Below are 22,041 nucleotides of genomic sequence, written 5' to 3'. Positions count from 1 at the left end.
CGACACAAGCATTTTGGAAGGCAGAAACGAGCATCGGTGTCTAGTACGATTCACTCAGCTAAAGCACACTGATTCATGTGTGGCTTCTAGAGCAAATCTTTATTTGCAAAGGGATATAAAAACGTGTGTTCTTCTCCTTTCCTAAATTTAAAAGCTAATAAGCATGGTGAGCCCTCTAAACCTGAGGTGGCTCAGGTGCAGGATCAAGAAATATTCTCAGAAACCTCAGTCCAATAACATATTGGAAGTATCTGTAAACCTATGCAGATGCTTTTTTTATATTAAACATCGCTCAGATTGCCATTTTTCTTGTTGACCAGATACTTTTAATAAATTCCACACACAGGGCAGTCAAAATGTTATTATTATTTCATGTGGTGGGTTTAAAAGTTTTTGCATATTGTAAATAAACAGAAGTCTTTTAACATGTCAAAGGCAGCAAAGGAGGCACAACAATTAGAGTACAGGCACGTCCACTGACAGAGCCAAAAATGCCCTGGATGATAATCCCACACTACCTTCCGAACCAGGACTGTGATTCCCCTAGCAGCGGTGCTCAGTCAAATCCCAGCTACAACTGGCTAGTGACGGGACCCCGGCTCGAACCTGTGTTTTTTAACTTAACCTGCGTCTGGTTGAGCATCTTGACCCGCTGAGCTCTGCAGCGGACAGTTTTGGCATTCATGGTGAAAAACCTCCTAGGTCATCTCTTCTTGTTGCAAGTCAAAGGATGAAGAACCACTTTACAGTTGATGATGGCGTTCAAGCAAGCAACCATCTTTGAACGCTGTCATCAGTCCTCTACTTCAGGAGAAATTCAACGGCGATCACTGTTGATGAAAGGGGAAATGAGGTTAAAAAAACACCCTAAAATTCGCAGTTAAGTCATGTTGTGTGTGTTTGCGCATCTGTGTGGAGAGTGGGAGAAAGTGGGTGGTCTTAATGGTAGAATAATGTTAGGTTGTATTTGTGGAGTTTAGATTTATCCTGGATTTCATGGAATGTTCACACATCCATATGTTAGGCTGATGACCGATTCATTATGCTTATTTTTGATGCACGGTAAATTGATAACAGATATGAATCTGCTATTAAATTTTAATAAAGACATAATTGTAATCCTACTGTGACATTTCATAAAAGCCCTGAGATCAAATGCGCGTGCTGGCACACCACTTACAGCGGTAGAGTGTTTTTTCCTGCCTAACTCCTCCCAGGAGGGGAGGGAGAACTCAGCCCAGCAGAGAGATGACTTCTTTGAAAGGGAGCAATTAGGTTCAGCAGCTTGTCCTGTACAAAGAATTTCTAAATTAATAAGTAATTAAAAGGCTTTTGGAGCGCACTGATTTAAGCACTTCGGCAGTGTCACTACACAGTTTAATGAGCACTGCAGCATGGTGCTTGAAAAAAAATAAAAGCAAAAATGTATATGAGCAGGAAGAAATTACATCAAATACAAAATCTTTTTAACCTTCCGTGCCATGGATGATAAATAACCTCATTTTGCAATACAAAAGTAAAAATAACAAACCAATAATTATCCTCTTTGTGATTAGTCAGAATGAAGCAGCATATGCTTCTGATGACAAGAATGCTTGTCTTAAGTATCAAGTTCTGTCAGGAATGTGTATTTAAATGCTGCTGTTAGTTAAGCATTTCATTCAAAGCCAGTTCCCCTTGTAATTAGTATAGAGCTAATTTATCCCCACTAGTATTCATTAGAGATTCATTTATGTAGATTTGACAAGAACAGTTCTTAAAAATGCTGGAATTCAAAGTACTTCTCTCATACTTTCCCTGGAATGAGAATTCTTGTTTTTCAAAAACAAATTGCCAAACTAAATTTTAGCATTGCTCTAGTCAGTGTAGTACCACTGTTTAGAGGTACAGTAGTTCAGTTTGTTCAAAACTATACAATAAGATTTCGTAGTTGTTTAAGTGAATAAAAGGATACTGTAGTGCATGAACACTGGAAGTTGCTGTCGAAAAGCTGTTTCATGAATCATTTCAAAAGCTTTGATGATTTTATGGTTGAGCTGTGCAGTTATAAAGTGTGGTGATGTTCTTGTATGAAACAAGGAATTAAGTGGAAATTAAAAAATTGCACGTACTATATACTGTGTAAGTACTATACATACTGTATCAATACACATATCAATGTTTACACTCCCTCCTGTAGACTCTGTTCAGTTGAGGCTGGTTCTTTGCTCACTGTACCTAGGATCCAAATCTTGATTTGAATTTGGACTTGACTCTATCTTCAAATCCAAACTCAAAACTCACACTTTTGCCAGGGCCTTTTTACATTGGCCTTCTATCCTATCAGAATAAACCTGTAAGCTCTTTTTCTTTTACTGTTTATTGTACTTTATGTTTTTTCTTTATCACTATGTACAGTGCTTTGGGCTTGGAAAGGCACTTTATACAGTTATTAAAATATCGTATGTTCAATTAAGACTCTTTAAAAACAGCACATTTTCTCTTCTCTGGCTAGACCTCAGTCTTGTTCTCTTTCCACTAAAAAGAAAAGTAAGGACTGTATCTAGAAGACTACAGCTCTAAGACACTCAACAGTAGTATAATGTGTTGCATTGTGTTGTCTTGGTTCAGCAGGTCCCTCATTTCTGCACCTGTGCTTAGAAACACTGATGTTCTCTCTCACCCCCTCCCTCCCCCCATCCACCACCACTATCAACTGAGATGGGAAACATTTGCTTAACCCACCTGTGCAGAAACAGCTTTTCCCATTATTTTAGCTGCTGGAATTCAGCGGGCACAACTGCTACAGAAAAAAAAAGAGCTCTGGCTTAATCTACAAAGAAAAGTACATTAGAAATATTACAAAGATAATAGAAAGGGGTCCAGTGGTGTAACCAAATAATCATTTCCTGGATGGGGGGCTCGTATAACAAGTATGTTTTAACCTGTGAATACCATGTACTTATCTTATTTAACTGTAATCCACATGTCTACATCTGTAGGTTTGCTTCAAAGATAGCCAAATGAAATTGTACATTACAGTCAAATGCCAAAGAGTCTCTGGAATACATTATGTGGATATCTTTACATTATTTGCAACCTGTGAACTTCTGTATATACAAACTGTGCCTCATTTTCTACTCTCCAGGAAAGAAACTCTACACGTGGCACATACTGTAACAAAACTGCTGTCACTTTCAAGCTGTTTAATTCACATTTAAATTAAAATGTAAGATATTTTATCAAAATTTAATCAAATTAAGATCAAAATCATTAGTACACCCAGTCTTGTTCAAGATCAAGCAGAAAAAAATCACAGATTCATGACCAGGTGTTTCATCCCCTTATAGCAAATACCTTGTTGCTGATGCCTTATTGCTTTGATCAGAGCTCAAATCTGGGCACAAGGAATGGCATTTCATGTTCTGATGAAGTTCCAGTCAGACTCAGATAGTGTTTGGGGTGGGCTTGTAAATGCTTTTGTCTAATTATCAATGATGTCCCGGGGATATGAGGTCCCAGATGGTTGATGGTACTTTAATCTTGATTCTGGGAAAAGCACAAAAAATCCATTCCAGTGTTTATATTAGTTTATATTGGAAGCTTAAATTGGTCTAGGAGCAGAACTGAGGCTGAACTGATTAATAATTATGTATTCCCTTTACCCTTAGACACCCCTGAATCATACTGGCACTACAATGATAGTTTGTAAATGATTGCCGAGATACTGTACATCTTTTGGATGAAACAGAAGGTGTTGAAACTCTCAGCCATTCTACTTTGTGGAATATAATACCAGTATTTTCTAAGATCATAAGTGATCTGTCTTTGTTCATTGAAAAGCGGCGTGACATAATGTACAGTTCAAAATTAATGAGCCTGCTTTGTGGTGTCCTAGGGTTCGATTAGTCCAGGTTTCTGACAACCACACTGTCATGGTGAAATGGCCAATAATTTCCCTTTTCCCTTCTGGCAGCCATGATTAACCTTTTTGTCTGCATCCTTTCACAGGGATTCTAGGACTCTTAATCCAGAAAGATTTTAGAAGCCAAAACCTATCCTTAAGCTATGCTCACATCCTCCTCCAGTTCTCAGTAATCAACTAATTGCTTCCTAAGTCTCTCTATTGACAGATTTCAGACTTTCAAACTTCCTTTGGAACACACCTCAGAGAATTCCACTTTTCAGCTCACTCTTTCCCATCTCTTATATACATTATCACATTCTCTTTTTTTGCCCTCCATAACCACTACTAAACCTCATATTCCTGCTTCCTTCCTCATTCTCCCTCTCTCCCAAACAGGAAATGGGATTTTCTGTTTTCCAGCATGAAATTAACATTTATTTGTTCCAGCATTGGGCTTTTTTAGCAGTTTTCCTAGCTTCTGCGCCTCTGCTAATATATATACACTGTTCAACTTCCTGAAATTATTTGCACTTTTAACCTCTGGAACTCTTTTATGGATCTTTTGTCTTATAAGCAATAAATTGATCTTGTTAGGCAGTGGACAAGATTGCATTTGCAGTACAGTACTATGCCTAGATTAAGTCTTGAACCTCTTCGTTTCTTGCTGTGTAGCAGATTTATCTAACAAGATGCTTATGTTTCTTGTGGGGGGATTTCTTTAGCAGGTACACAGCTTTTGGATTAAGAATTCACAGGCTTACCTTGCGTGTACATAAGTAACACTGTTAAAGAAGCTGATTCCTGTGATTCTCTTTGAAGTTAAGCCTTTTTTGAAGATGGCAGATTAAAAAGAAGGAAGCATAAGATGTTTACTACTCCTGGGACTCACAAGAACTCATCTGAACACTAGTATGTAAGGAGTATCATCCCAGAGCAGAAACTTAGAACTAGGCGATCTGATATTTTTCACTTTTCAAGATTATTAAATTTTTGTAGAGTTGAAATTGATGAAAGTCAAACTTATTGAAAATGTACACATGTATTTGGGATACTTTTGTTACAGTTATCATTTGTTGGAAGAAAACCAACGTTAAGGTGCTTTTCCGAAGCCTTTTCCTCCAGAGCAAAATTTTGGTTTAATTTGCTGAAAGTAATTATGAAAGTACAAAGATTTTGTAATGGAGCTGGAGATAAAACCATTGTGGGTAGTAAAAGTAAAATTAATATTTTCCACATAAACACAACTCTGCTATTTTCATTATAACAATAAATAATAATTCCTTGCATTTACAGTATTTAGCATTTTTCCTCTTAAGAATACTTGTGTTCTTTACATGTAGTACAGTCACCATTCTATCCATCACAGAAGTGCAGTGCACACCTGGATAATGCACAGAAACAACTGTACACTACCTGCCTGACCACAATGGCTGATAAGGTGAAGAAATCAGAAATTTCTTTACTATGTGACTTAAGGGGGGACTTTAAGCAGGCCAGATTGTACAAGCCTAGAGTGGAGTTTAACAAGGACACTGGGGTTCAGGGCTGTGATTTTTCATGACCAGGGATATCAGTCCAATATCCCTGGTCACAATACACAGGCTTTTTTGGAAATTATTGTCCAGTGATGATTAGATGATTAGAGAACAGATGTGCTCTCTTTTAAGAGCTTTTTTTTGCCATTGGCCTTCTGTAAATGCCACAATGTGGAAAGACAGTGAAGGAAAGCAGGGAGTTGACGAGATTGCTCAAATATTGTGCTTAGGCCACTGACTGTATGTCTAGTTGTTTAGAATACCCTTTTATGGTGTATACTGTATACAGTACAGTTTCATTCATGGAGCTTTCAAATATGTATTGTAATGCCCTCAGATATACTGTATAGTCCAAGGGGTACAGTATTGTAATTGATAATTTCGGTCCTGCTGTAGTCTCTACTTCAGAATGCGTTTGTTGGCACTCCTTCATTATTTAAGATAATATAAAAACACAAGAAAACTAAAAATGAGAACAGCGTGCTTGACTTATTCTTTTCTTAAGTACTGTATGCAACTCTTCTAAAGAGGATTTAAAGCTCAGTTATTCACTTATTTAGGAAATAAAGGTCTGTTTCATGCCAACTGTTGTGATGTTATCAGTCGGGCTTTTGTGTTTTTAAAGATGCAGTTTTGGAAACTGATTGGAGACACATGTAGTTGACACATGTCTTCGAATGTGGTTTGATTAAAAGGTAGCATCATTAGATGAAGGTGTATGTTACAAGGACTCAGCATGAGTCAGGGAGCCAAGCATTTCAAAGTGGTTCCAAGGTTTGAAACACGTTTATTAGGGTAGCCAGGCTGCAGTGGTTGACTACTGACACCATGTGATTGGATATTCCCAAGGTTTCCCATCAGAAGAGATCTGTGACCATGGTGCCGTCAGTGTTAGGGAACAGATTTGTGAGGGGTGTGAGATTGCATGCTTGTGTCTGAACCAGTGAAGGTGAGGTGATGGGAGGTAAGGACAGGTTCTATTTTCTCTACTCACTGTAAGTCAAGCAGATGAGGAGCAGGAGTTTGTATAATTTCTGTGGAACTTTGACAGTATTGAACTATGCTGTATATCGAACTATAATTATGACAGCAGGAGACAGTTAATCATGTAGAATAAGTAGTATATAAATGTTTAATTTTTAGAGACACTGAAATGACTGGGGCAAAATGCTTGTCTTTTAAAGTTCAAGCTTTCATTTAAGCTCCCTCTGACACCTGTTAATTACATTATCAGTCTGATCAGAGATCAAGTAGCTTATCTGTCTAAAGTGATAATTTAAAAATAATTAGCATTTTTGTCTGATTAAAGGTTTTAACACTAAAACTATTATGGCCTTACATAATGATCACTGTTAACTATTCAGTGTAAGTGTTAGAGAGATATGTTAGAGAGAAACCTATAACTTATATGCTTTTTACAGTTATACAAAAATTTAAATTATTATTTCTTATTATTAAATCCAGTATTTACATTTTAAGAATGTATTTAATTTGCTAGGGTTATGTGACACCATTGTATTTTTTCATGCAGTCAAATGTGCTTTATATTTAACCAGTTAAATTAAAAAGTTAACATAAACCTTAGATTAAAAAAAACAGTTATATTATAAAACTATATATAAATATACAGTACTGTATTACAGTAAACAAGTAATATATACCATCTCTGTAGCACCAACACAATTCCCAATCTAATTTCCTTTCATGAAATCATTTTAGAAACTGGTTTTGGGCCACTGACTGCACTCTGAGAAATTCTGACCTTCCAGAACAGCCTTTGAAAATAATGCTTTTTATTCAGTTATGCCTTAATGATTGACATCTAGCAATCTTTGTTTGAATTTAAAGAGGAAAACACTGACATTTCATATGTCACTGCTTATAAAGTTCCATAAACATATAGAAGTATTTGGAAAATGTTACATCCATCCTGTTATATCACACATTTAATCTTATTTCTGCAACTATGTTCAGTATAACAGAAACCAAGCTAAAGATATTTTTTGCCTTGGTTATTTAAGGTTCTTGCCACATGTCTCTGCCTGCCACATATATCAAATCCATTATACAGTACCTTACCAATGGAACTCTCAATGTGAAAAAATACATGAGAACAATTGGTGTACATGAATTATCCCAAGATAAAGAGATTTCTTTACATATTTTTCAAAAGTAAGTCTTCTTACATTCTTCACCCTGATGAAAAAAGATGCTGAATTAAAGGCGGTAGATTTTGACATTAACAACTAGAGAGAATGCAGGCACCACAATACAGTATGTCCTTTTCAGTTTGTTGTTCATGGATGCTTGACATTTGATAATTCTTAGAAACATATTTTTTTTCCCTTATAATTTAGGAGATTCCTTTCTCTTCCTATCTATTTTGTCCTTACTTTCACAACCCTTCTTATATCTTTCAACTTTGTTTAATCCTAATCTCTTCAGATCTCAGAAACTAAGCAAGGCTGAGCCTAGTCAGTAGTGGCTTACTGTACATAATGTGGTGGACCGGTAGGTGGCACTCTTCTCTCTGACCCAGTATTTCTAATCCAATGTCACCGTATGGTGAGGAGTGCTTTAGGAGGTATCATCATTTGAATGAGACATTAAACTGAGGTTCTGACTTATCTAGACATGAATGATCCTGTGGCACTATTTGTTAAGAGTAACGGTGTTCACCCTGATGACCTGACTAAATTACGCTTTAGGCTTGTACAATCTGTCCTCCTTAATGTCCATCCTTAATTCAATTAGTGAAGTAATTTCTCACTTCTATACCTGATCTGCTTTGCGGTGGGCTTGCTAGTGAATAACAGGTCCTGCACTTCGGTGGTGGATAAAATGGGTTGCCTCTTATAGGTTAAGTGCTTTTTGTAGCCTTTGGGATTAAACAGAATGTACAAAGGCACTTATTGTCATTATTAAATATGGTGTATTTTCTCCTATCTAATTGAACTCTTGCATATAACACTACATTCTAGGTGAGAGCTGCTTCGGACCTTGCATCATAACAACAGCTTCTCACCTAAGCTTTATTTCAAGATTGGATGTCCAGATTTTTTGTTGGTTTTTTTTTCCCAACAGTGTGTCTGTTTCTAGCTTAGAGAAATATTGGATTGGGAACCCATCAGCATAAAGAACTACCTCAGCTGCAGAATAATAGATGGTGCTACTGTATGCTTTGTATAGTTTTTTTTAAACACATTTATCACTGTCACGTTAACAAAATAGCATTTCATCCAAATCAACATCCCCAGGCATGTGTCATATTGTGCCTCCAACCCAACAGAATACATCCCTTACTCTAGCATACAAGTGTAGTAACTTTGGACTCAAATGTAATAAATAGTTTACACAGCAGTATGGAATGATCAACCATGTTGAACGCTTTGGAAAGGTCAACCAACCCAGTTGCTGTAAATAAAAGCTCGAGACAAGCTGCATGAGTATAATTTGTACCGCAAGCAATAACTGACACAAGAACACATCCTTGGCAAAAGATCAAATCGCATATTATTTCATGCATTTTTGTATTGAAAAGCACCAACTGTATTTTAATTTGGTGCAAAATGGCTATAAATGGTGGTTTTAAAATAACAGTGTAACATCTAAAGCTAAAATATGGATCGCTATGATGCAGTAGTGCTTTATAATGCTAAACTGCACTAATGCTTCAGAAGGCACAGATTTGTAAGCAACATTAAAGCTGCTAGTCTGGTACATTTTGTCAGTTTTTTTCTAATACCTTTACCCTAATGGAGAAAGCTAAAATGTCAACACAAAGCAAATGCACAAGTTACTTGCTTATTGTATTCTGACTTACATTGCTATTCATCAAAGTATTTGTGTTAAAGAAAAACAGAATTGAAAACATATCCCAGAGTCTAACAGTGAAGTAAAGTAAAGAGAGTTGAAGAGACTTTTTGAAGGTGTTTAAAAGTTTTATGCTGTTTAAATACTGTTTGATATCAACTCATTTTATCATTTTTTTTGGCTAACACTATGGTTTACAATGATAAAAAAATACAGTACATACAGCATATACAGTACTGTGTATTATTTAAATATCTAGATGTAAAAAATATGATAATTTATAGACCCGCCTGTAGGTTATACCAATATCCAGAGCTCAAATACCGTTTTTTTTTCTCCAAACCAAGGATAGAAAACACAATGTGAATACAAGAACCTATAATTTTACAGTTAAAGTGATTGTGCAATGTCCAGGTAATTTGCCTGTGAAGAGCCATTCTGAACCTGATAGAAACTCACACAGGAACTTGTTTCTGATTTGTTGTTGATATGTGTCAAGGCTGTGTGGTGCCTTTTGTCTGAGAGTGCATCACGGCTTTGATTTCAACGCTTAGAATGTGTACTCGGCACCTGTCTTCTGAAAGAGCAGTATGTGTTCTGTTGTTCTACAGTTAGTTCATATGGCATAGTGCCACTTGGAAGAGCTATGAACGTGGAGTTCTTGAGTAAGTGAGGCACAAAGCTTTTACACTTGGCTTTGAAATTACTTTCTTTATTTTGCACAACATGATCTTGTGTCATATGGGATAACAAAGAGGCTACTTTTCCCACTTAGTCTATAAAGTTAAAAAAGTTTTCATAAATGTTTTACAGAACATCACACAGGGATGCATTTAACATACACTGTGAGGTAGACTAAATACATGCACTCTGCGTGACAGAAGATTAAATGAAAGTCACTGATATGTGAAGTTATAAATTGCCTGCAATGAAACTTCTCATTTCTCAGCATTGCTTTCATTAAAACTCTAGTGTATCTTTCATACAGGCTGCTCTTACTAAAGCTTTGCAAAAGTATATTTTCCACGATCCTACTGTAGCTGCATCTTAAAAATGATGTCATAAGCATGAGATCTGTAATGAACAAAAAGTGAAAAAATGAACAGTGAAACATGAAGCAGAGAGCACAAGAGGAAACGACTTATACAGGAAGTGCATCTAAAAGCGAGAATTGGCCGTACTTCTTTACCCAAAGGGTTGTGAAAGTATGGAACAAGCTTCAGGAAATAGCTGGACAAGATTCTTAGGTCAGTTAACTACTAACTACCAAAGAGGCTAGACAGACAGAATGGCCTCCTCTCAACTGACACCTTCCTCATATTCTTATACTAAATATACTATTGAGGGCAATGCTTCTTTTTAAGATTTTCAGTTCATCTGCAGTATTTAATGGGTTGAATTCTGATTTTCTAAATGTGGAAGATGCCTTATGATCATTGGTATCTAGGCAGATGGACAGATGTTTCTTATTCCAGAAATGTAAAAAATAGGGGGAAATGCTCATCAGCTTTGCTCAAGAACAGGCAATGGGAGAGTCAGGTGATACATTGTTATCAGTCGAGGCTGCAGAGCAGGCTTTTCTAAACTGTGGTTTCCCCCCCTCAGACCCCCCCACCGTGGAGCCGGTGTTCACCGAGATCCGTCAAGGCCTGAGCCGGAATATTGTGATGAACTGCAGGGTGCTGCGCGCTTACCCTTCTCGGGTTCTCAAGTACGAGTGGAGGCTGGGCTCCCGGCTGCTGACCTCAAGCCAGTTTGACTCGCGGGATGACACCGAGTACATCTTGAGGAACCTGCAGCGGGAGAGCTACGGGGAGTACACCTGTGACATCATTAACGAGGCCGGTGCGGGGAGGTGCAGCTTCCTGGTCACAGGTAACACTCTGCCGTCCGCCAAGGTGCTCTTTCTCCAGACTGATTCTGATTTCTGTTCAGGTTTTGCATCCTGCAATGGCAAGTCAGAATTCAGATAGTCCGCTCTTGTTAAGTGGGTTAAGTTACGCAGGTTTTCCTGAGTGTTGCTCTCATTCTTGGTTGAATCAATCCGGTGGTTGAATTTAATGGAAAAACTTTTCACGGTTGTAGATCAGTTTCCATATCTTCTGTAGTTCAAGAGAAAATATCTAGTTCTGGTAGGTAAGGACGGTCATTACACTGCTCAGTCGTAATCGTTTTAAGAGATGTGTTTGCACACTCGAATATCTTGCTAAGAGTGTGTATATGTTATTCCATGGCTATGTATCAATACATTTTGGACTTTCACTCTTATATGCATATAATAGACCTGATTACACAACCCATTTGGGAACATGATTTTCAAATGATTCTGTTAATTCTCAAGTGCTAGATACATGATGGTTAATTGCACAATTATTATATTTTTATTTGCTGAGAACAAAAGCCATTTGGAACTAAATTTGGATTTATGGATTTAATGTATCCCAATTTTTTTAAAGTGCAAGTATTTCCAAAATAAAATGCATGTTGTTTTATGCTGAGGATATAATCTAAAATAAGGAAAACAGGCAGCTAGCCTGTTTTGTGAAACTTATAATGAATAAAATGCTTGTTAGTACCAATAGACCAAAGCATTTATCAACAAAGTATAGTCCTATGTCATTAAATAACAAAAACATGCTTATTTGTGCAGCTCATGAATTATTTAAGAGGAGTTATAAATGAGCCTTTTCAAGAGGCTGTAAATTTAGATAGAAAAAAAAAAGATGACCCGATTCAAATCTAATTGCCTTTCTGGGTATTTTTATTCTGAGTTTGTGTGTGCATCAAAGCAAAAAGAGAGCACTTGTATAACACAGTGTACTATTGACAGCATTGCATTTCTTGTCAGCTAGATTTCCAGTTTTGACAGGACACACTGGGATCATCCACACACTCCAGAAAATGGCATAAATAAGTAGTTTAGCTACTGTGTCCTGAACAGTTAGTTGAGTGTATAGAAGCTGGATGATTTGTTGCTTTGATTTTGTTCCACTTTGTAACTAACCCATTCTCTCTAGATAATAATTTTAGAAAGGAAACGTCTATCCCTTTAATATTCATACATTCACACTCTCATGAGTCCCGAATGCATTATCAAGCTCATGAGGAAGACAGTGATATGAGATTTTGTCTTCTGATACAGTATATAGACTGTAAAAAGAGATGTACTGTAAAATACTCTCATGTTCTGTATCACACAGTATGAAGTAGGAATGTATGTCACTCATAGGCAGTCATCATCTCTGACTCATCCAGTCAAGCTGAAAGCCACAGGTTTGTACACTTCTTTTCCTGAAGCTTCAGATAAAAACATTTGGTTCATATTTAAATATAACAAATGAAACACTACATACTGTACAGTGATTTTTCTGCAGACCTCTGAGTAACACCACAAGATAGTTTTTCCATATTTGCTATTATGTAGTCAAAAATGAAATAAAAGCAAACAAGAATGTAAATATTAAAACTATACTGCTATTGCTATTGATAATGTGAGGGTTTTTAAAGTATCAACAATGCACTATTTAGGCTTGAAAGCTCACTTTACGGAGCACAGTTATTTGTGTGTTTAAAAGATGTGGTGAGTGAAAGAATTCTAAGATGGGCAGATCTCATATTCCTATATCAGTTCCGTGTTTTTATTTATACCATATTAAGAGCTTGATGTAGCTTTTGGATGTGTCTAGCTGCCCTTGAAAGATAGTAAAGCCACTGAGCTGCTTTGGGTGAGGGTATGCTTTAAGACTAAATCATTGAGCCAAGGACAATACTTGCAATGGAGAGGAAGGTGGTATGATATCTGATTAAATGCCCTTACTTCTGTAGTTAATGTCCCTTAAAATTCTAGTGAAACTGTATTGAGGAAGTTTATTTGAAATATTCAAAATGCATGTTTGCTCTAGGGCAACCTTGATGTCCTCTAGAGAGACTAACTGGCAGTGGCATTGCATACTTAATTAAAGATAGTACTATACAATGAATTAGCCCATTGGTGGAAAAGTTTGCATGGTCTTTAGTGACCTTCTGGTGCTCCCCTTCCATAAATTATAGTCTTCTCTGGAGTAAAATTATATTGTTTTAAAAATTCTTGCATATGATTAAGAAGTAATTGAGTGAATATAAGAAACAATGGAATCTTTAATTCATTATAATTATGAGATTACATTAAACATAGATTATAAAACCATATAGGCTGTAGTAAATATGCAGGTTGATTAGAAAGTTACTTCATGCATTTCAGAGCTTACAACTCCCAAAACATTAACATATTCAGCCTGCTGGAGGAATTAAGTTAATTAAGCATGCAAGGCACATTTTCAATGCTCACAGATGTTGAGGCTTTATTTACTGCTGTAAAAAATTTAAAAGTATGATGTAAGCTTTTACACAAACTGTTTGCGAGCTTCTCTGAAGGCACACAGACAATTCTGACAGCTCCGTACACATACAGTACAGTGCATACAGGGATAAGACAATATCAGGGGAGACTGTAAAACATATGTGGTGCCCATCATGTATGCAGTTAGAGGCACAATGCACTACTGTGTAATTTAAAAGTAGTCATAATATATTTTTTTATCTTGTTTCTGATGTGAATGAGGGGCTTATATTCCTGACCAGGGAAATTAGATTATATCAATACGCTTTACTGCTGTAACAGCATACTGTAGGTTTTTACACAATGAACAAACCCAAAATAAACAGACTGGTCAGATTTTAGTTGAATTCATATACAGGCTTCCATCAGGTTTAGCTTTGGAGATAGATCACAGCAAAAGTCTGTGGCAGAATTATCAGAAGTGTTTTCTAACCTGAGCTACAGTATTGTTAGTACCTTACATTGTGTCTTGCATATGAAATGTTAAATATTATTGACTGGGATGCTTAAAGGCTAGGTGACCACATGGGACTGTTCATCAGTGTAACAAAGCTGTCCTGAAAGTCTTATTTTGTAAAAATTGTGCCTTTCCTGATACAAACTTTGGGGCTTAATGCTTGTGTGTTGTAGACATGTAATACGTTATTTACTATCCCTGCCAATGATTAGACTGTCTGAACAGCTGAACAGTCATACTAATTTCTTTGAAAGAGTCATTTCAGGTCTGGTTTTATAGTGAACAGCTGATCTGAGTTACATGCTTACTGCGCACGGGCATTAAGCACCAATTTTCATCTCAGAGTCATATGGTCACCCTATTAGAGGTTCAGAATAACTTGATTCACATTTGTTATTTAATCAGCAGTTAAATAACAGCAGTCCTGTTCATTTACATTTTTCTTTAATTCTGCCCAGAATGACCAAAACACGGGCAACTACAAAATGCATTTATCAATGTAGGGGTGTGCTGTTCCATTATTATAATACGCACATTATAGTAGAAGGGGGTAAAGGAGAGAACACATTTATATATATTCAATTAAATGAATACTTCTTAGTTCTGTAGTCATGTTTCTGTGTTTATAAATGGTTAGTGCAAACTTATATGACGTTGGTACTTTTTGTGCATTAGGCATATTGCATCCTCTTAGATTTAATGAATATTCAAGTGAGTATTCTGTACAGTATGAATACTGTATTCTTTTCAGAATTAAAGTTTGACATCCTGAAATTGTTTAATGATCAGTGTGAGTGATCCCAGTCTGCATACTGTATCTAAAAGTGTGTTGTCCCTCATCACGAGAGGTAATGTCTGACTTCAGAGCCTGAAGTTTGAAACCTCCTCCCATGGCCAGTGTACAACGGCAAACACAGGAAAGGGGAATCTTACCAGTCTTGTACCTACAGTATGGGCAACATCCTGTCTCAAACTATTCCTGAGGAGCACAGAGTAAAGGATGTGATAATATACAGTATATTCAGGCATAGATCTACAGTAGAACTGAATGCACTTTATACAAAAGTTCAGGGTTATATATGCTCCCTTATTCGCCTAATGAATGGCAATGGACTTTTTAGAGTCCAATCAGCAGATACCAAAGTCTTTTTGTGTGTAAGTTTTTTCGTTGCTTTTAAGCTATGGTTTTAATATCCAAAGTGATTTTTACAAAGGCAGATCTGTGTATCTCATTTCTTTGACTTGCATGCTCTCTTACTGTATGTTAACATTAAAAAGTTAAATGTATTCATTGGTGTTAAGAAATATTTACAGAAAGAAAGTTAAATTCCCCCCTCTCGACACCTGCTTTATACTCTGAGAAAAAAAAAAGAAAAACAGTCATCTTAAAAAATATAGAGTTTCATCCCACACCCCTGAAGGGATTTACAGTAAAGGAACAAGATACAATAAGATGTATGGTATGAAATATGAGTAAAAACCCCTTAGCAGCCAAAACAGCTAGTAATGAATGAATTAGTTTGTAAAGATCAGAGGGGATTTCTATGAGAAATATACCTGCTCTATACAGTATGTGTTTGTGCTCTGGCGATTTCCTCCTACTGCTGGGGAATGAGGTTCTGGAGAATGAATCCCTCTGTGAGAGAAACTCCCTTACTCCACAGATCATTATCTGGGGATCGTCCTCCTCCCACCATCAAGAGATAATAACACTTTTCAGCATCATCCAAGATTGGCAGATAAATGAATTGCAGCCATAATTTGCAATATATTTGGCTCAGGCAACTGGAAGATTAATGGAAATACAAGAAAAAGCAATATTGAATCCGTGGGGCCGTGAACTTGAAAATTTCATATTTTTCATCAATTATATATGAGGCTGGAACTGGGCTTTGGCAGCCAACGATTGTCTTTAATGGGTTTACTTGGAAGAGAATAATGTGTAGTGGAGTGTGCTGCAAATGTTTTACTGGCCTGCAGAAACACCCGAGGCATTGGAATATTAACCAGGCTTAGGGAATGACTGGAGTGTGAGAGTGGACACTCAGGGCTGGTCACCTGTTGCGCTTAAAGCTGGAATGCGTGTAGCCAGCAGGTGAATCTCACAATTGTTGTGCACTGTCCACTTGTGAGGCCCTTTTTACAGTTGCTAGAACCTGTGTAACCTGGTCCAGAAATGTTCTCTTCTGCAGGTGGTAAAATGTAACTCTAGTTGCATTCTGAATACAAACATATTTCATATAATTTTTTTTTAGTTTTCTTAATTGACAATCCCCACTGCCTAGGTATGGCTAAAGTGCAGCGTGAACTAAAAACACAGTAAAAAGGTTTGAATTAGCTTTTAAAGAACTACAGTATGTTAAAAATGCTGTGTGTAATTATTGTAAAATACTTTGGAGGTACCCTGGACCATCATCAGATATTAACATCAAACATTACCTGAGTATTACCATCATGCCATTGGAATTTACAAGCAACGTTGTGATGGAAACTGGGAAACTCGCAGAGTGCATAAAAATTAAAGCATTAATTGAGAGGAATTTGGACAAAGTGATGCAATATGAAGGGGTGGTCTGGTTATTTTCAACTCTCACACTCTGTACCAAACACTTTCTTTTAACCCACAGAAAAGGGATACAGTCATCAAATTGAGATTTATATTTTTTTTGCTTTTTATTCTCTCACTCCAATGATATCCCACAATAGTCTTTACATGTAGCACACCACATTTGGTAAACGTATATAAGAATAGCGGGATATAAATAATCCATTTTTATTTATCTGCATCCCACTTCCATGGTTATTAGCTAGAATGTAGAAACACTATAATGTAGATAAAGGTCGAATGACATGTACACCACTGAACGTTTAAAATTCACGTGAAGAAAATGGGATCAAAACAAGATTAAATTGCACTGAATTGTTGCAACCAGTGTTTTATTAAGCTTTAATTAAACACAAATGAAACTGTGTTTTGTTGGTATCCTGTACATTGCTGTCTATTATCTACTAATTTAATGACCCGAAAAACCTGCCCTGGCAGTAGAATTAGAAACTTGTGAAAAATAAAAAAGAAGGGAAAGCATAAGGTGTATTTTCCCCATAGCGGCTGTTAGACCAGCATTATAAATTAGCTGGGCGTTCTTCCAAGTTTAGTAAAGCCTTTTCCACAAAAGCACATCAATATGTAGATACAGCCCCTCCCCCCCTCCATTTTCAGTTCAATAGAAGAAAACTATTGATCACACCCTCAGGTTGTTAATGAGTCCCTCCCATTTAATTTGTTTATTTTCATGTGTTCATTCGCTTAAATTGTACTCACCGATTGTGATTGTGTCTGGTGTTCAAGATTGAGGATAAGAGTTGGTAGGGATTCCCTGAGGAAAATGACCTTGAGGGGGGCTGAGACCCGTAGGTCTCCAGAGGAACTACATTGCTATGCAGGCGGATGGAGTAGAAGGAGCAGGAAAGAAATGAGATTCATGTTGTACTGTAGGTTTATCTTCGGTATCATATTTGGTACACTTTGCCAATAATGACAGAAAGTTAGCATCCTACTGACTCCTGAATGTGTAACCATGCCTAGTCATCTAACACAGATGGATGTCCTGTGAAAGAACAACAGACCATCGAGACTTTCATCCAGGCAGACATCTTTGTTCTCTTCATAAACAAAAAACAAAATAAATTCAAATAGCATTGAAACTTTTGTGGACATTATACAGTAGGTACATGCAAAAATCAGGATTTTCAGATCTCCAGTTTTAGCTGTAGCTTTTAAAAAGATGTTTTGTTAATATGAATGCTTCAGGTTTTTGTTTTGTATCTAATGTCAGGCATTCTTAAATTATTAGTGATAAAACTTTAACGCAGCAAGATATTAACAAAAACATCCAGTGTAACTCTGCATGTCCCTTGATAGCATCTTATTTGAAAATCTAATAATTTTTATGAAAACAATAATGAAATAGATTTTACACAGGAGTGAAGACCCTTCAGCCCATCTATCTCAATTGATTGTTAATAGATAATTGATCCAAGAATTTCATCCATTTGTTTCTAGAAAGTATCAGCTTTGACAGCATGGGTGGGTAGCGATGTGCCCTCAGTGTGAAAATGTGCCTCCTGCTCTCAGATTTAAATGCATGTCCCCTGAGTTCCCACCTGTGCCCTCTGGTTTCTTTCCATGATAATTCAGAACAGGTCCATTATTTTGACTTTGTTGACCCCTCAGGTTTATGGATACTTGAATCAGGTCCCTTTCATATTCACAACTAAAAGCATGCAGTTCTTGTAGCCTGGAACGGCTGTCAGAGTGGGACATTCCTTTAAGCTTGAAAATGTATCCAGTCACTCTTCTCTAGACTGATTCTAGAGCAACATTCTTTTAAATGTGCTTATTGCTCCTATGCATCTTCTAATTGCAATCTTCACATTGTATCTGGAAGATGTAAATGATGTGTCTGCAAAAAAAAACTTTTTAGAAACTCTGTGTTGTCCATCTTGTTTTTTGCTGGTTTCTTCCACCAGCATGTAATGCTGTGCAAACGGAACAAGATTATTGACTCTACCAGAATCTGGATCATTTATATAACTAAGAGCAGAAGTTATCCTAATACAGATCCCTGTGGTACTCCGTTCATTAAAGTACATCACCCTAATTTGAGCATTCACCCCTTAAATCTGCTCATGATTTCTATCACTTAACCAACTCTCAATCTAAAAGCAAGCATCGCCTTCAATGCTTACCACTTGCAGTCTGAGTTTAAATTTTTTAGCAGGCTTTCAAACCTCCTCTGAAACTTTATTGTAAATATACCATGTTCTTTGATCCATTACTTCAACTGCTTGTTCAAAGAACCATTAACAAATTAGTTCAGATGTGCCTTTTCTAAATTTGTGTTGATGGTTACCTGGAATCCTATTGCCATACAGATGATCCTTTTAGTGTGGTTCTAATTATTGAAACGGAAAACCTAACATGTAATAGAATTAACAAAATAAATGGCAATAGTAGTGACACTTTTGTGGACATTACATGCAAAGATAATTAGCTATAATTACTGCTCTATGGATGGCTGCAACATTTTCAGTTTTCCAGTCAATGGATATTGCGTTGTCTTGACTGTTGGAAGAGTTTTGTTAATGGTCTATTAATAGTTTGTTTCCTTTAACTTCATTTAGTAGAATACCATCAGGCCCTGGAGATTTGTTTATCGTAAATGCTTCTAATACCTATAAAACTTCCTCCTCTTCTATACTAATAATATTTATTATAGTATTTTGTCTTTGACAGCCTGAGGCATATTGACATTTTTTTTCCTGGGCAAGCACCTGAATGAAATATTAATTTAGCATATGCATATTTAATATATTTCTGTTTCATTGTCTAAAGGTTTCCAATTATAATCTCTAAATCACTATATTTCATCCTTTATTATTCTTTTGTTGTTCCTTTCTTTATTTTTTTTGTTATCCACTTGAGTCTTATCTCAAATATACTGGGCTCTAAATACCCCAGACAGGGCTGTTAAATGAAAAATGGGCCCAACTCCTACTGCGATTTAGGATAGCCAATCGACCTGCTAGCATGTCTTTGGGAGACAGAAGAAAATGGTAGTTCTACATGTGGAGAAAACCCGCGTGAACACAAAACAAATTTGCAAACACCTTACAGAGTGTCTCATCTTGAAAGTGGTCCTAGTCACTTCTCATATTTGCATTATCCAAGAATGTACAGTATATTAAAAAGACAGCAAATAATAATACACCCTCTTTTTGTTGGCTTCACAGATTCTTTTGATTCTGAATTATTTTGAATTCTTTACTTTTGATTGGACTATGTACTGTATGCTACTGTATATATTACATACTGTATACTCCACAGCCAGTGTTATTTTTCACATAGTGTATTGTATGATGTAAAAAGTCACATATATGTAAGAATTCTGGAAGTTCAGGTACTCTACCTAAAGGCCGTTTTACCTGAAACATTATTTGCAAATGTTAAAGGATATCTTGATACTACATGTACATGGCACAATAGTATTGCAATGAAATTTTGTACATTGTAGATTGTAACTCATGAATTTAAAACAAATAGACTGTTATATTTCATTTTTAGAAAAACAAAATGTTACTGTTTAGGACTCTTCTGTTCTAATTTTGCAATCTCAATCTGACGTGAACTCCTGTAGAACATACTGTAATTGTTGTTATTTTACATTTGGCCTGTTAAACACCTTGTTTCTTTTTAATGTATAGCATAGTTATTTGCAGCAATTGACGTTTAATTGAACAGTGATGTTTTTCACTCATAGGAATGACTTGGCTGTTTTTATTGTTCTTCGGATTTCTTTCATCATTATGTTAATGTTATAGTTTTCGAACCCTGGTTCCTTGGACCTCTTGAGGTCTGTTTTAATGTTTTAAGTTTAACAGGTGTGTTTTAAATAATGATAGGCATTATTCGGATCAGTTTCATGTTTTGTTTTCAAGGGGATTTTCCTGAAGTGGGGTTAACCGTTCATAAAAAGGTTGAAATTTCCCTGATTTAGGTGTTTTAAACTAAACTTTAAACTAAACAATATACATTTAGTATTACTACAGTATATACAGTATGCTTCAGTTGTAGTGTATTGAAATTACCAGGAGCGTGTCTAAAAGACATTTATACAAGAGTACCAGGGAAGGTCTTGGGCTGACAAATTTAGATACACGCGTTTAAGAAAATGCTTTGCAACTACAGAACCCAGATTATGTGTTCTTATATAAAAAAAACAACATTTTACTTAAAACAGGAGGTGGATAGATGTTTTATAAATGAATCCCTAGGCAATGAAAAGCTTTCAGATGTACTTTACACCAGGTTAATGCCAAGGTTAGTCAAATATTGCACATTCCCATGCAGTGCTGGTGGGGTTTTTGGTATCATGAGCTCTTTAATTATGCTACTGAATTATTAGCTAAGCAAAGATCTGGTGTTAAACTCCTGTGGATGAAGGAACTGGATGGTGGATTATCGCACTGCAAACTGGGGTGAGTTGTAATGAGAGGACTGTGTGAGAGTAAAACTGCTGGTTTGTTTTACAGGCAAGGCCTACCCTCCCGAGTTTTACTACGACACCTACAACCCACTCTGGCAAAACCGACCTCGCGTGTACGCCTACAAACTCCAGTGGACTCAGATGAACCCTAATGCAGTGGACCGCATCATTGCCTATCGTCTGGGAATCAGGCAGGTGAGAGAGGTGAACCACATTTCAATACCGACTTTCTTCAAAATACTATCTTTTTTTTGCACAAGTGACCTCAAAGTTGTAGTTTGATTTTCGCTTGATCCGAAAGCTATTTTTCACATTTGCGATGTGTGTATGTGAAGGCTGTATTTCACCATTACAGGAACCATCAGAAACCATTTACTCTCTGAAGTATTTTCCTTCATTTAAAAAAAACTGTTTCTTCAAGTTGTGGACTACCCTTTTATTTTTCCCACTGATTCAAGGTTTTAGCAACAAGAAAAAGGCAATTACTGTTTAATGTTTTGCGTAAACGTATTCTTACTTTTATTACTATTGGCATCTTTGTCATTTGCAGATCAGTTCACGTTTGATCATTTTGCTGTAGGTCTATCATTTGAATGGAGGTCAGATTCGAATACTTTAAGATTCAACTACGATTGTAGCCTTCTGGAGTGGCCTTTTTCTGTAGCTTAGTTTTGTGCTGAAAAAGTACAAAACCATTCAGACGTCTTGGCTGTGCCAGTCTTTAATCCTTTTCTCTGCATAGACAACCTTTTGACATTACCACAGAGGAAAGCTAACAAATGGCATCTGACATTTTTGACAGGCATGGCTGTGTCTCTGTGGAAGATGCCCGGAGGAAGTTAGACTCAATCCTCTTTAGTGTGCTTGTTCGTACCCCCCTGAGAGTACAGTTTCACTGATAATGAGCAGGACTTGCTCTCTTGTTC

At 36.6% G+C, this 22,041-nt stretch overlaps 1 protein-coding gene across 4 annotated transcripts in view; it reads left to right on the top strand.

The window, feature by feature from the left end:
• The window catches only part of mdga2a (MAM domain containing glycosylphosphatidylinositol anchor 2a), a 210,875-nt gene that overhangs the window by 131,642 nt on the left and 57,192 nt on the right, over positions 1–22,041 (top strand). For 2 of the 4 annotated variants that reach the window (XM_088648092.1, XM_088648094.1), the window contains exons 9-10: positions 10,840–11,109; positions 21,162–21,310. In XM_088648092.1, coding sequence (XP_088504218.1) covers positions 10,840–11,109; positions 21,162–21,310 — 419 coding nt within the window. Of the gene's footprint in view, positions 1–10,839; positions 11,110–21,161; positions 21,320–22,041 lie in introns of all 4 variants that reach the window. The other 2 variants (XM_088648093.1, XM_088648091.1) reach the window with 1 other exon arrangement.

The sequence above is a fragment of the Lepisosteus platostomus genome, chromosome 10, assembly GCF_059453375.1.
Source record: "Lepisosteus platostomus isolate fLepPlt1 chromosome 10, fLepPlt1.hap1, whole genome shotgun sequence".
NCBI classification, from domain to species: Eukaryota; Metazoa; Chordata; class Actinopteri; order Semionotiformes; family Lepisosteidae; genus Lepisosteus; species Lepisosteus platostomus.
The sequence above is the reverse complement of the archived record's forward strand: the minus strand, read 5'-3'. Positions and strand labels throughout refer to the sequence as shown.